Source organism: Nuphar pumila, chromosome 7 (genome assembly GCF_984573655.1).
Source record: "Nuphar pumila chromosome 7, dmNupPumi1.hap1.1, whole genome shotgun sequence".
Lineage (NCBI taxonomy): Eukaryota > Viridiplantae > Streptophyta > Magnoliopsida > Nymphaeales > Nymphaeaceae > Nuphar > Nuphar pumila.
This window is the reverse complement of record NC_143255.1, coordinates 112,864,796-112,881,509: the sequence shown is the minus strand read 5'-3', so window position 1 is coordinate 112,881,509 and position 16,714 is coordinate 112,864,796. Positions and strand designations below refer to the sequence as shown.

Genomic DNA, 16,714 nt, shown 5'->3' with positions numbered 1-16,714 from the left:
ATCCTCCTTTAGAGGCAATAAGAGCAGGACCCCACACATCCGAATGAACTAATTCAAAAGGCATTGAAGAATAAAAAGTTCTTTGACCATAAGGCAAGGTTGTCATTTTACCAAGTAAACATTCTTTACATTCAAAATTATCTTTACAAAGATTCTTGGTAACAGGTACAAAATTTAATTTTCCTATACTTTGATGCCCAAGTCTATGATACCAAGTCCATATATCTTTTGTTTGGGCAGTGTTACAAAAAGATTCCTTTGGAATACAAAGGAAATCCATATAATAGAGATCTCCTTATCTAAAACCTTCCCCAATCAATTTCTCGGGTTGGCGATCCTGCACCCAACATTTACTTGATGAGAAAATAACATTATATCCATAATTCGAGATTTGAGAAACTGAAAGTAGGTTAAGATGAAGTTTTGGTATAAGTTTTATTTTTGAAATATAAAATTTATTATGTTTTGTCAAATCATTTTTAAAAATTTCAACACCCTCTATTTCCAAGGCAGTGCCATCGGTAGTGGAAACCAGTGTTGTGAGAGGCGTACGCCTCAGTACCTGAAGCGTACGCCTCAGAGGCGAGGTGCACACTCAAGGTATTGAGGCGTGCTGTGATGCGCAAATTGCCCCTCATCAACCTCCAGAATCCCCTCCTTCATCCCCAAGTCTTCCTCCTCCGCCCGATTCGCCGGTTGTGCTAACCACAAGTGTCGGTGGATCCACCGCCACGTGTCGGCCAACTGCTCCTCCGCCGCTCTCTGCCTCCCCTCCCACCGCTTCACTTCCATACCAGTTGTGAGAGGCGTACGCCTCAGTACCTGAGGCGTACACCTTAGAGGCGAAGCGCAGGCTCAACGCCTCGCTTCGCCTCATCGCATTTAACAACCTTGGTGGAAACAAATGATGCATTTGAATTAGGTTGACATTCGGATAATATAGACTTATGTGGGGTCATATGAAAAGAAACTCCTGAATCAAGAAGCCAAAAGCACATACCAGGAGTAGAAGAGGATGCAATGACCGCTTCTGAGGTAGATCCTTTGAGTAATGGTTGCAATGCATCCGTTAGTTGAGATAATGATTTGGTGAGGTCTTTGAGATTCAGAGTATCCTCATCTTGTTTTGATGGTGCAACGGCAACACGTTTTTCTTGAGGCCTATATTTGTATCTAGGACATTGAGGCCTAATATGACCCGGTTCATTACAGTTATGGCAAATGATTTTTTATTCTCTTCTATTATTACTAAAATGAGGAGATTTGTATGGCTTGATGTAATGTCCTGGTTCAGATGCGGCAAGTGCGCAATCCTTTTCTAAACCATTGCTAGAAGTTGCAAGCACACTAACATTTTTACTCATATTTAGCCTAATTTCTTCTCCACTAAGCTTAGTGAGAATCTCATGAATAGGAGAAGGTGACGAAGATGATAGTAAGGTGGCCCTTGTTTGTTCGAACTCGGGTCTCAAACCATAGAAAAAAGAAAAGTGTCTATCTTCTTCAACTTGAACTCTTCGCATTTTTATACACTTACCTTCTCATTTAGGTTCAAATTGGGCAAGTTGGGTCCATATGGAAGATAACTCCATAAAGTAATCTGTTACATTTCTATCTCCTTGTTTGATATTTCTAACTTTTTCTTGGAGATAATACTTGTGAGCCATATCTTTTTCGGTAAACATACCTCTAAGATATTCTCATGCTTCATTAGCCTTTTTGTAGCACAATAGGTTTGAGGCAATTTTTGTTTTCACTCCACTTAGCATCTATGAAAGAATTTTTGTGTTTTTCATTTTTCATTCATCCAATTTCTTATAGTATTCTTCAATGGCTTTGTCTCTTTCGTCAAGACTAGTCTCAATCCCATTTTCACCTAATATAATTTTGGGAGTAGGTTCAAGAATAGTACCTCTTACGAATCCTCACAAACCTTGACCCTTGATAAATGTTTCTAAGTGTCCCACTCAAATGTTGTAGTTGCTTCCTTCAAGTTTGAATGGCGGAATAAAGTTGGAGTTGCTTGTATTGTGTGAGAAAAATTCACCCATGGTGAATTAGAAGAGAAGGATCACCATCACTACGGAGAATAAACACACTTTTTGAGGCAGCCCACCAATGCACGTTTGATCATGCACCAAGCTCTGATACCATGTGAATTTACCTTACACACAATCAAGTTTCGAATAACTTTAAACACTCAAAATATATGACAGCACAAAATAGCATTCAAATGCTTTACACCACAAAAAGAAGAGAAGTGCTTCAAATGCACTATATTGATAAGCACAAGGGGACAAAAACCCCTTCAACTATTACACTGACAATGGGTTTAAAACACCCTTATTTATACAATAAAGCAGCTAATGAAGAGAAGTTGGGTTGTTCCCAACGGCTCTTATTAGAGCTGATGGGCTTCAGCCCAACGACTCTTTGTGTACAGAGTCGGACTGTGTACAGAAAAAGTACAAAAAGAAGAAAAAAAAGAAAAACTTCAGCCCAACGACTCTTTGTGTACAGAGTCAGACTGTGTACAACAGTCAGTACTGAATGTTGTACACTGTACACAGTCAACTACTGACTGTGTACAGAAAAAGTACAAAAAGAAGAAAAAAAAGCAAATTACAGAAGATAAAAACAAAAATACAAGAATATATGTATATGCTTTAAATATGTATATTTATACATATATATACTCTTGTATTACGAAGAGTATGTATATATATATATATTCAAGTATATGCATATATGTATTATTTTCTAACACTAACTAAACAAAAAGAAGACATCATAACCAAATAGTTATATAGTTAAAAAAAACTAGTATGTATATTTTGAATAAGAATAACACTCAAGTAGAACAAAGTAATAATTTAAAGATTTTTATAAACATTAATTACAATTCAAGCAAAATAAGAGGAGCATACCTTAGATATAAAATTTATAAAAACAATTTTATACAAGCATAAGCCCATAATCAACATGTTTTTCAAGAAAGCATAAATATTGATCATAAGATAATTTAATCACTTAAAGAACATTTAAATTATCAAGAAAAGATAAACAATCATGTATTAATAATATCCCAAATTTTTAGAAAAACACTTCAAATAAAACAAATCATCAATTTATACTAAAAACAATATGCATATAAAGTATAACACTTCAGAAAAAGAACCCTCAAGAAAAGAGGAGTTAATTAAATTTATGCATACAACAATATGGACAAGACTGTCACATAGGTGCGGATGCGGATGCGACGATGCAACACTTTAAAAAAGCTTGGGTGCAAGGTGGGTATATATATAATTTTTAACAATTTTAAGTTAACAATGTGTGTGTGTGTGTGTATATATATATATATATATATATAACTGAGCTTGGTTAGGGCTAATTGAATTTACTTTTAGATAGAAATGGACCTCAGTGTGGTTGACTTCACCTGTCACAAAGGAAGCCGTGTCTAAGTGTTGCACTCGTATGGGTGTGGGTGCGGTGCCCTGTTAGAAGAGTCTGTGTTACATAGGGACAAGATAATCAATTAGAAACATATATATATATATATAATGCACATAATAATAAATGAGAGTAATCCCATAAATCACGACCCTTTAAAATTCACTCACACATCCTAGAATGAGTTCAAGTACAGAGGACCAAATAACAAATTTATAACATATATATGTTATCAATTAAATGCATTATATTTTATCGATACGCATTTTTCCATACACGGAAAAACAAATAGTAAAAGTTTAAAATTTTCATAAAAAAGATTTAAAAAAATCTCATATAACAAAGAGAATGATATATGCAAATCAATACCAATTTGCGAAAGATATGAAGAGATTTAAAAATCTCACAAATATCAAGAAATGATATTTTGCAAATCTCAACAATAGTTCGATCACCACAAGCAATCGCCTCACTTGACCTCCAAACCTAAAAAATCAAGTGTATCAACGACTAGAACAAGAGCATAGACAGAATGTCATTAAAGGGCCAAAGATACACACGAAGGTGTGTATAAACATCTCTTGTCTGCATATAATGACACTCAAAACAAGTGTATTATCAACTAGAACAAGAGCATAATCTCAATGTCAACGATGAGATAAAATCACACACGAAGGTGTGAAACATTTCTTGTCTACGTATAATGACACTAAAAAATCAAGTGTATAAGCGACTAGATCAAGAGTATCATCACAATGCCAACAATGAGCTAAAAACACACACGAAGTGTGAACAAACACCTCTTGTCTACATATAATGACACTTAGATGAGAGGTACAATAAGAGGAACACACGAGGTAAGAGAGCTTGTCATGAAAACAAACTAATGTCATCAAGAAAAATAAGATTATTAATTTTAACAATCTTTCGAAACACCATAGTTTCAAAATAAATAGTCATCACAAATAAACATAATTATAAGCATCCATAATAACAATGGCTAAATAAATAAATGAGTGTTACAACATACCCACATAACTAGAGATCAAACAACCATCATAGAGTCAAACTATAAGCCAACAATCTAAACTGACAAAAAATTGAGGTGCACACAACTCATCCCAATGGACAACTCTAAATCAACAAGGCAAAAACTAAATGAGGCATCATATAAAAATCTGTGATGGACAAAACAAATGCCATAAGAAGGCAATACATACTCACAAAAATCAGTTTTCAAATAAGTGAGTTCATATATAAGAACCAATTTGAAAAAACAAAGTTTAAAATCAAATCCAATAAAGGTTGATGACAACTTTAGAATGAGTATAGTGCAATCATATGGACAACAAGATATCAAATGATGCAATCACATGCAATTATATGCATGATCAATATAAGCAAGTCTACTATGAGACAACAATGGCATACAACATTAAAGATGGCCAAAAACATATATAGAGATTTTTAAAGAACCATATGGAAAACTAAGAGTATACACAGGTACAACTAATCATGAATACTCACAAAGAGATCAAAATTCATGTATATGCAATAATCTAATAATTTTAAAGCCACAAAAAATTATGAAGGAACACATAAGACATGTATATGAACACTATGATTTCACATAATATACTAATATACCCAAAATATATTTTGAATTATCATGCTTACACAAGAGCCAATAAAACAATAGCTCACTTAAAAAAGAAATTTTTAAGATAAAACTCTAATTTCAATTTAATTTGAGACCATAAAACAATACCCGAAATGTCTAATTTTTCAACTCAAAATACAAAAAACAATTTTGAAATGGCGTATAATCATTAATGACACATAAAACATGCATAGATATATGTTCACAACACATAAATATGATGATTATGCTGATAGAGCAATCTCATGAGAGTATACAAAACATCCACGACATGACTAATGAACTTAAAATCTATGTCACACGGACTCGGCTCCAAGGTCGCCGCACCCGCGTCGACACGCACCGACACGGGTGCGGACACGGGTGCGGCTCGGACTCGGTCAACCCGACCCTGGGTGTGGTCAACGCACCCAGGGTCATTTTGGTCCATTTTTTGAAATTTTTTTTTTTTTGAAATTTTCTGGGCTACAGCTGTAAGGAAAAAACCCATCACAACTAAAAAACCTGTACACTTTCAAGTTTTAAGTACAGAATGAGCACAACTCAAGTTTTTGTGGTTTTTTCCTGTATGAAGAAAATGAATTATTCCTGTATGAAGAAAGTGTACAGAATGCCTTCACAACTCATCACCTGTCCCCTAATGGGCACAACTTTGACCGAGTCTTATATATATATATATATATATATATATATAGCCGAGTCCCCGTGTCCAAAATTTTTGAAATTGCGCCGCACCCGTGTCGCACCCGCACCCGCACCCGCACCCATGTGACATAGCTTAAAATCATGATGACTCAAGATATAAAGCATACAATAATTTAAAAATTCTTAATGAGCACCGATTAAGAACATGCTTTGACACTTGCATAAAGTCACCGATAATCATAATGGTGTCCAAGAAACCCAAAATAAATATATATACATACATGAGATCATAAAATTATATATTTTTTATATTAAAAATAATAATAACATGGAGAACTTACCATAAGGAGCTCAAGAGTATACTACTTATGGGTTAATATCAAAAGAAACAAACACAAGAGCCATTAAAATAATATTTCATTAAAAGACATTTCACAAAACTCTAATTCTAATTGATTTAAAAAACACATTTTACATACCCAAGAAATAACCATAATATTTTAAACAAATTTTGAAAAGAAAAGAAAGAAAATATATATTATAAATACCTTTTTTTAATTAAACAAGAGATACATACCAAAATATGAGAGCCTCAAGTTCAAGCCATATATATCAATCTAAAATTTCTTTTCAAAGCACGAATTCAAACAAGATACCAAGATAAAAAATCCTTTGCTTTGATACAATTGTAATAAAATACAAGTGCCAAAAAAACAATGTCACAGGGACTCTCCAACTAGGTGCTGCACCCGCGTCGCACGTGCCGCACCCGCGTCGCATCCACACCCGATGCGGTCAACCTGACCTTGGGTGCAGTCAATGCACCCAGGGTCATTTATGTCCAACTTTTAGACTATATATAATATATATATATATATATATAATTTTTTATATTTTTGCCATACCCCCGCACCCAAGTTTTTTGAAAGTGCCGCACCCGCACCCGCACCCATGTGACATAGTGACTATAAGAAGACATAGTCACATAAGCACAATGTCTCTAATGGACAAGATACAATATGCCACAAAGGGCAAACACCAAACACACACAAGGGAGAAGAGAGAACTTGAAATAATAATGGAACTATTATTGAAATGCTTTGAAAAACATTGTTGAGAAAAAGGGAAAAGTCCCCTTTATATACACCTCAAAAGGGGCCAAGGGGTGCTCCCAAAGGGGAGAGTCCCAACGACTCTTAAGGGAATCCCCTTTTACCCCTTTAATTAATAAAAAAGAAAATAAGAAATACAAAAAAGTAAAAATACAAAAATGTCCCTAATGGACATGTCTATTTACAATTATATGAAAAGACCAAAATGCCCTTAGTGGGCATTACAATATATATATATATATATAACATCCATATATTTTAACACCCTCCCTCATGGTGAGATCACAAAGAGTTTGCTTAGGAGAAAGTAGAAACGGGGTGATGGCAAGGCTTTGTTAAAAAAATCTGCAAGCTGATACTCTAAAGTGACATATGGTAGTTGAATGGTGCCTCATAAAAATTCATCTCAAACATAATGACAGTCCATCTCGATGTTCTTAGTTCGTTCATGAAAGGTGTGATTTCTAGCAATGTAGATAGCACTCTTATTGTCGCAACACAACTTCGAAGGAATAGAGATAATGACTCCCATATTATTGAGTAGACTTTTTAACCAAACAAGTTCAGTTGTAGTTATAACCATCACCCTATCCTCAACTTCTGTGGAAGATAGCAACACCTATTGTTGTTTCTTACATCTCAAAGAGATTAATGATTCTCCAAGAAAAACGTAATAACTTGAGGTAGAAATACGATAACTGGAGTTACTACCACAATCAAAGTCAGTATAAGCAATTAAATTAGGATATGAAGAAGAGGATAAAAATAGTCCTTTTGTTCTGGATTCTTTCAAATATCTGATAATTTGCATGATGACAACCATGTGGATAATAATAGGAGCATTTTGGAATTGACTTGCACTGTGAACGACATAAGCAATATTTGGCTTGGTAATAGACAAATATGTTAGTGATCCAATCAATTGATGATAAGGAGTGAGATCTTTTAAAGGAGTTCCATCATCAACTTTCATCTTGGCGTTGATTATTTCTGGAGTCTCAGCTTTCTTTTCGTCAGTTAAGCCAACCTTAGCAATAATATTTGATGCAAGCTTTATTTGAGACAGAACATATCCCTGAGAAGAATATGCACAACTTCAATCCCTAAAAAATACCTTAGAAATCCAAGGTCGGACGTATCAAAATTGTTTTTAAGAACATTTTTAATAAACTCAATGCCCTTTTTATCATTTCTAGTGTCATTCTTAACAAAAAGAGCATTATCAGTATAACAAGTAAAACCATTATCAAGAACAACCTTACTAAAGTGATCATACCAGGTTTTTGGAGTTTGTTTAAGACCATAAAGAGCTTTATTAAGCTTAAGAATTGTTCCTTTCTCAATCTCAAGACTCAGTGGAGGATCCATGTAGACTTCTTCACAAAGGTCCCCATTTAAAAAAACATTTTTGACATCTAATTGGTAGATAGACCATTGTTTAATAGATGCTAAGGCTATTCAAGTTCTTACACTAGTCATCCTAGCAACAAAAGCAAAGGTTTCTTCATAATCAATTCTATAGTGCATACCCTTTATCAACTAATCTAGTTTTGTATCTTTCTAATGACCCATCACTCTTTGTTTTGACTTTATAAACCCATCTATATTCAATAGCCTTTTTTTAAAAGGGAGACCTACAATTGTCTAAGTATTAGTTTTGTTGAGTACTTCTAATTCAAGTCTCATAGCATCAATCCAATACGGATGTTGTTTGACTTCTTTAAAGTTGGACAGCTCATGATTGAAATGGATCATCATTAGACAAGTTCTATAATTTGGGGAAAATGAATCATGTTACACAAATTTTTTAGGAGGTCTACTACTCCTAGAAGATCACCTAGGCATGGATTCTTTTACTTGGTCTTCTAAAGAAATGTTTTGTGAATATATCTGTCACATGGGTGCGGGTGCGGGTGCGACAAAAATATAAATATAAATATATATATATATATATATATATATATATATATATATATATATATATAAAGTCCAAAAGTTGGATATAAATGACCTTGGGCACCCAGGGTCAGGTTGACCGCACCGGGTGCCGCACCCGCACCGGGTGCCGCACCCGCACGCGCACCCGCGTCGCATCGACGCGGGTGTAGCACCCAGTTGGGCGAGTCCCTGGGACATAGGAATATATCTAAAAAGCATATTGATGTTTATTTTCCTCTCACCGAGTATATACATGGATATCATTGGGATTTTCATTGTGAGAATCATCATTTTGATGAAGCAAATCATCATTTTGATGAGAATTGCCATCACAAACATTATCACATATAGTATTATTAAAATCTTTAGACTCATTTCTAGGTAATAAGTCAAAGAGAAAAAAATAATCAACCTCTTCCTTAGGTTTTTGAGATTCAAATCCATTTTGTTCTTCAAGAAAAGTCATATTTCTCGAAGTATAAAGTTTGTTATTTTTAATATCATAACACCTATATCCCTTTTGATTTTCACCATAGCCAATAAATGTGCATTCAAGAGCTTTTGGTGAAAGTTTATTTTGTTGTTGAAAAAGAACAAAGCATTTATAACAAAAAATTCTTAATCTTTTGAAATCTGAAGATATTTTGAACAATTTTTCAAATGAAGAAATATTTTTTAAAGATGAGGATGACATCCTATTTATAAGATAAATTGCGGAAAGAGCGGCTTCAGCCTAAAAGTTCTTTAGAACATTTTTAGAAATAAGAAGAGTTCTTGTTGTTTCAATAAGATGCCTATGTTTTCTTTCGGCAAGACCATTTTGTTGGAGAGTTTTAGGACAATATCTTTGATGAATAATGCTTGTTTGTTTAACGTAGTTTTGAAATTCATTTGACATGTATTTGCCTCTAGAATCAGATCTAAAAATGAGTATATTGTTTTGAAAATAATTTTGAATAAGGATATGAAATTCTTTAAAAATAGAAAAAACATTGGATTTGCTTTTAATAAAGTAAACCCAAGTATATCTAGTGAAATCATCAATAAAGACAACATAATATGAATATCCTCCTTTAGACATAATGGGTGTCCCCATACATCCGAATGCACTAATTCAAATGGTCCCTTAGAAATAAAGTTTCTATGTGAATAAGGAAGAGTGCATTTTTCCAAGAATACAATCATTGCATGTAAATTCTTTATCCGTACAATTTTTTTCCAAAAAATGTAAAAGATATAACTTAGAGACACTAGGATGATCAAGCCTTTTGTGCTAAGTGACAACATCTTTAGATTGGACATGATTACAAAATGATTTCGATGGCAAAGACAAAAAATCCATATAGTACAGTTCTTCTCTTCTATGGTTGTGTCCAATCCGCTTCTCGGACCAAAGATCCTGCACATAGCAATTGGTAGGTGAAAAAGAAACACTACATTCAAAATCGGTTATTTGAGAAACGGAGAAAAGATCTAAGTTAAGGTTTGCAATAATTCTAATTTTTTGTCTTTGATTAAAAATTTTCCAAGGTTTCCCATCCCTTTAACATCTAATGATGTTTCATCGGTTGTGGAAACGAATGAGTTAAAAGAATTAAGATTTGGTTTGGATAAAAGATATGCATTTGAAGTCATATGAAATGAGACACTTGAATCAATGATCGAAGAGGACATACCGAGAGTTGATGAGACTGCGGCACCGAAGGTGAAAGGTGAGGAAGAGTTGATTCTCATGAATTGTTGGAGAGTTTCCGTAAGTTGAGCAATAGAGTCCCATCTTTTCTTGATTTTCACTTGAATTGCTTGAACTATCTCCAACGGAAGCTACATTCTTTTTCAGCTTATGACAATCGGGTCTAAGATGTCTCGGTTCATTACAATGGTGACAAATAATTTTTCTTACTCCACCATTGTTATTTTTTTAAAAGTAAGGAGGTTTATATGTCCTCATGTTATTTTTTGGTTTAGATACTGCATGAACCTCATCAAAGCCTTTTTTAAGAGTCAAGTGAGTTTCTTCTTGGCATAGATCGACAAAAAATTCACTAAGAGGAGTAGAAGCCCCATGAAGAAAGGATTTTCTTAGTTCAAATTCGGGACGAAGCCCATGAATAAATTGAAAAAATCTCTCTTCATTTGCTCTTCCCTCGTGGTAATAACACTTTCTTCCCATTGTATTTCAAGGAAAACATGCTAATCCTATAGAGGAGATAGAGTACTATAATAGTCTCTAATACTCATATCTCTTTGCTTGGTTCCTCATACTTTTTCTTGTAAAAAAAATGTCTGGCAAGATCTTTTTGAGTGTGCATACCTTTCATGAAGAACCATGCTTCATTTACCTTCTTAAATTTGGCTAGATAGCACAAATCTTGAGCTCTACATTATTCATGAACCATGTCAATATTTTGGCATGCTCACTTTCCCAATCTTTAACTTTGGATTGGTATTCTTCAATAACTTTGGTGTTTTCCTCACCGCCCAAAGTTTTTTATTCATTCCTTTCCTTTTTGGTGAGCTTTAATTGTGATTCTGGAACGGTTCCACATACATGTCCCCAAAGTTTCTTGCCTTTGAGGTTGTTTTCCATAGCGGTCACCAACATTCTATAGTTGGTGCCATTTAATTTGAATGAAAGGTCAATCTTTGCATCTTTGTCGGCCATTTTGGAAGAGTTTAAGAAGAGCAAGAGTGTAAAGCTTAATAACACTTAAACACAAAAGAAAGAAGTCCCAACAGTGTTCAAACACCTAGGGCCTCTGATACCATGTAATGAAATACAAGTGCCAAAAAACAAAAAAGACACAATCACATAAGCACAATGTCTCTAATAAACAAGATACAATATGCCACAAAAGGCAAATACTAAACACACAAGGGAGAAGAGAGAACTTGAAATAGTAATAGAACTATTATTAAAATGCTTGAAAAAGCATTGTTGAGAGAAGGGGAGAAGTCCCCTTTATATACACCTTAAGAGGAGCCAAGGGGAGCTCCGACCGTTGGGGAGATCCCGACGACTCTTAAAGGAATTACCTTTTACATCTTTAATTAATAAAAAAGAAAATAAGAAAAAAAGTAAAAATACAAAAATGTCACTTATGGACATGTTTATTTACAATTAGATGAAAAGACCAAATTTCTCCTAGTGGGCTTTACAAAAGATATACATATAATTATATATAACACCCATATATTTTTAACAACCATGATACAAAATATGCGGAAAAACAAAATAAAAAACCACAAAGGGCTTACAATTAAACAAACACAACGTGCACATGCACAAGTCCACCATGGGATAATACAAGGTGCCAACATAGGCAATATAAACAACCACTAAGGGCAATACCATGCATTAAAGCACAAAAGAAAGAATAAAATAAATAACATTTTATTCATAATATACTCACAGAGTGAATTAAAATGCATTAGAAGAGAATTGGAGAACAAGAGGGGGGTTCACCCCTATTTATACACAAGAGGTAGTCTCAAATATAGTTGTTGTTTCAACAGTTCTAATGACTAGTCAACTCTATGTTGACTAGTTCAAAAAGAACTCAAGAGCTCTATTTGGTCTTTGACCAAATAGTCACTAAAGAACTAAAATACCCCTAATGGGCACAACCTATTACAATGCTGTGAAATGATAAAAATACCCCTAGAGGTTATTACCTATTACATCATTATAAGTCAAAAAAAAATATATATATATATATATATATATATATATACACAACTTAACAGGTTTATCTTATGGTGGGTCCGATTAAACCTGGGTCTGGACCCGATACCGTACCCAAAAATTGGTGCCAGGTCTGGTTCCACCTGGGTGCGAACCAAACCCGACCTGTTGACACCCCTAACCTCAGGGATGCATTCAGCACAGTTTGTTTACTATGAATTACACCTTGGGTCCTAAAAACATGTCTTTTTGAGCCATAAAATTTTCACATATTGTGGACCTTCCAATCTTCAAGGGATTGAAAAACCTAATCACATTGTAATTACATGATCCAAAACCCATTTCCTACTAAATGAACGCTGTATATCACATTTGTAGTGTCCAATCTTCCAAAACAATTGAAAAATAACATAAAAAAATGGATCATTATGCCTTAATGGTGCTATGACCAAATATTACCCCTATATATATTTGTGTATCTGACCCTGCAGACTTGATCAACATGTTTCGTTTAGTAGATACCAGGCCTTGGATCATGTTTTTCTGATCTGTGTGGAATTTTCTGGGGGGTGAAAAATCCAAGGCCTACCAGATTTTCAACCCTCAATTTTTTTTATGAAAATAAAAACGATCTCAGGATCAAAATCTTACTATTTTGACCGTGCTGAACACATCCATGGGGTCAGATTTGATCAAAACAACCTTTCTCATGAGTTCTAACTAGGGCTGTCAATGGGTTGGGTTTGTATTAGGTACTCGACCTGGCCCATTCCCGAATAGGCAGGTATGGGCATAAAAAATGCTGACCAGAGTATTATTTGGGTTAACCCGAATCCAACCAGAGTAATATGTGGATTGGGTTTGGGTTATTATTTTTGTTCGATATGCGACCTGATCCGGCTTGGCTCTAGTATCTTATAATGTAATTTTAGCGAACTATGCTTCTTAAATTGTATGGGTTCAGATTTGGGATTTCATTTTCTTGACCCAACAAAACCTGAAACTGCAAGTTGAATCTGACAACTGGATTTATTTGGGTGTTTGGGTATAGCCTGATGGGTTGGATATCTGAGGCGACAAGTTGACAGCCCTAGTTCCAGCATGAGGGCAGAAAATGCTTTCCTATATATATATATATATATATATATATATATATATATATATATATATATATATATATATATATATATATATAAAGAGAGAGAGAGAGAGAGACCTCCACCTTTCTCTTGGCAGCCAGACAACCTCTCTCTCTCTCTCCAGGACTGCGTGATTCTCCATGATCGGAGGGCCCCTAGGCTGTCCATTCTATCTGCACTCCTGTCATAAATATACTATATTAATTAGTTTTTTCCCTTTTCCAGTTATCATCGTGTTTGGTATATGTATTGCATGTGTGTGTGCTCGTGCATGTGTGTGTGTTTCTGATCAGACTTCAACTCATTGCTGCTGTCCTCAATCTGCAGAAGCTTGGCGACATCATGGAAATGACATTTACTGGTCGCTATGTTATTCTTATGATGGCACTTTTCTCCATTTATACGGGATTGGTTTATAACGAGTTCTTCTCTATTTCGTTCAATCTTTTTGGACCCTCCGCATATGAATGTCGTGAACCTTCCTGCAGGTAAAAGGAAATCATTAAAACTTTTAGTCATCATTTTTTCTATTTATCTAATCAGATTCTGATGGAGTCTACTATTTCTCAGTGATGCTTCTACAAGTGGCTTGATTAAAGTGCGGAGTGCTTACCCATTTGGTGTGGATCCTGTTTGGTATGGTAGCCGTAGTGAGCTGCCGTTTCTCAACTCATTGAAGATGAAGTTGTCAATCCTTCTTGGGGTAGCACAAATGAATCTGGGTATCGTGTTGAGCTATTTCAATGCCAAGTTCTTTGGGAACAATCTTAATATATGGTACACTACATTGGTTGCTCAATCTTGTTCATGATGCTCTTGAAATTTTGTAGTTATTAGCATGCTTTCTACTCTCTTTGTGGTAACGTGCGGTGCATGCAAGGTTGCCTGCATGTGTACTTTTTCATGTGAGCACCAGAATCAATAGGATAAATGTGATTAAAATTTTAAATAGGGAAAATTTCAATCGATGTAATCTATAAAATAAAACAGAATATAAGATTATTGGGATGAAACAGAATATCCAAGAATTGTTAAGTATGTGTACATGTGTAATTTTTATGTGAGAAACAAAAAGTAGTGACTAAGAGCCTTTCATGGACACAGAAGGGACAAATAGTTATATATTTAGATTTTTGTGTGTGAAATGGATGTGTTGATATTTTGGAACGCACAGGGATGAATGTATATGCCAACACCATATCCACAAATTTAAAGCATTTTGCACTAGATCACACATACGATGTCCAGTGAATGGCTATTCTTGGATCTGTTCTTGGCATGCAAGAATGGAGTTTGTACTTTAAGTATTGCTTCATCTTCTTTTCAGCAATCTTCATTGTTTTAATATTCTTTCTGAGCAATACGTTGTTCCTGCATTTTCTTTCAAACAAATTTCCTCTTTCAATATCCAAAAGAGAAAGTTGATACTCTTTATTTTAGATTTCTGCACTATTTTTTCTTTTTCTGGTTTTAGTATATTGTTGAACCAAGTTATGATTGCCATGACAGGTACCAATTTGTTCCACAGCTGATATTTCTAAACAGCCTCTTCGGTTACCTTTCTCTTCTAATTATTATTAAATGGTGCACGGGTTCAAAAGCTGATCTGTATCACGTAATGATATACATGTTCCTTAGTCCAACCGATGACCTTGGTGAAAACCAGCTTTTTGCTGGCCAGAAAATGGTCCAGGTAACAGTTCTTCTTGGTTCATACTGAACATTTGATCATCATGGGTTATGGATATTGATTAGTTCTCTCTCTGCCTGGCAGATTGTATTACTATTATTAGCGATGGTTGCAGTCCCATGGATGTTGCTTCCTAAGCCCTTCCTGTTGAAGAAGCAGCACAATGAGGTATCTATGCACCACAAATTTATATGTTTCTTCCAAGTGACATACCCTTTCCTCCTTTAAAACTTGCGCTGTTATTACAGAGGCACCAAGGACATTCATATGCCATGATTCATAATTCTGACACCGATTCCTTTGAACCTGATATGGTTCATGATTCTCCTGAGCACGAGTTTGAGTTCGGCGAAGTCTTTGTTCACCAACTCATACACACTATAGAGTTTGTTCTTGGAGCTGTCTCTAACACTGCTTCATATCTTCGATTATGGGCTCTCAGGTACTTCTTAGTCTCTTCGTCTTTGAGCTTCTTTGTTTTCACCTAAACTTCTATCATGTTTACTTTGCACAGCCTTGCCCACTCAGAATTGTCAACTGTCTTCTACGAGAAGGTTCTGCTTCTTGCATGGGGGTGGGTTATTTGTTGCTTATTTTCTTAATATTGCTGCTAATTTGGCATTGTCTACGGGGCATTGATTCTTTGTGATGTGGGTCTACAGGTTCAACAACATATTTATCCTTATTATTGGAGCCATTGTGTTTATTTTTGCAACCGTTGGGGTGCTGCTTGTGATGGAAACGCTAAGTGCATTTCTGCATGCTTTGAGGCTTCATTGGGTTGAGTTCCAGAACAAGTTCTATGAAGGGGATGGTTACAAATTCTATCCATTTTCTTTCGCATTGTTGAGCGATGACGATGACTAGTGCTACATTCCTAAGGGGACCAGCATTAGCATGCAGCATGTCCGTAAACGTGAAAATGGAAGGTGAAAACAGTTACAGCTCCTTTTTTTTGTAGAGCAGGAGTTTCATGGTAGTTTTTATTTGTAGTATATCTCGGGGTCTAGTTTCTCTCTGTTTCAATTTTTTCGTTATTTATCGAGGCTAAGTTTCTAGCTAGAACCTGAATGCGCGATATAGGTACTTGTGTTGTAATTATAATAATCCAACTTCCGGGTAAATAAATGTGTTCATGCAACTGTTTTGATAAACAAACTAATGAATTATCATTCCGAGAGGGATCAGCCTTCAAGTGCTGGTTTTGCTTGTTTGAAGGCAATCCTTGTTTAGTGTTGCCATGTTCCATCAATGATTACACATGATCCATAACTATAGTTGTTTCTCATGACTCTTATTCTGTAATGGGCAGAAAGTGTCGAGAACTGCTGGATTTTTGTAGGTAATTCTTGCTATGCCTACCGCAGGCCCGCTCACCTGGCTAGAGGT

General features: G+C 35.1%; 1 protein-coding gene across 1 annotated transcript in view; it reads left to right on the top strand.

Annotated features, from left to right (window-relative positions):
- LOC149832977 (V-type proton ATPase subunit a2-like) overlaps positions 1–16,505 on the top strand; it is a 127,427-nt gene extending 110,922 nt beyond the window's left edge. The window contains exons 12-18 of the mRNA XM_090014817.1: positions 13,963–14,123; positions 14,206–14,412; positions 15,145–15,328; positions 15,410–15,493; positions 15,574–15,767; positions 15,840–15,899; positions 15,988–16,505. Coding sequence (XP_089870943.1) covers positions 13,963–14,123; positions 14,206–14,412; positions 15,145–15,328; positions 15,410–15,493; positions 15,574–15,767; positions 15,840–15,899; positions 15,988–16,192 — 1,095 coding nt within the window. The 3' untranslated portion in view covers positions 16,193–16,505. The remainder of the gene's footprint in view (positions 1–13,962; positions 14,124–14,205; positions 14,413–15,144; positions 15,329–15,409; positions 15,494–15,573; positions 15,768–15,839; positions 15,900–15,987) is intronic.
- The last annotated feature ends 209 nt before the right edge of the window (positions 16,506–16,714 follow it).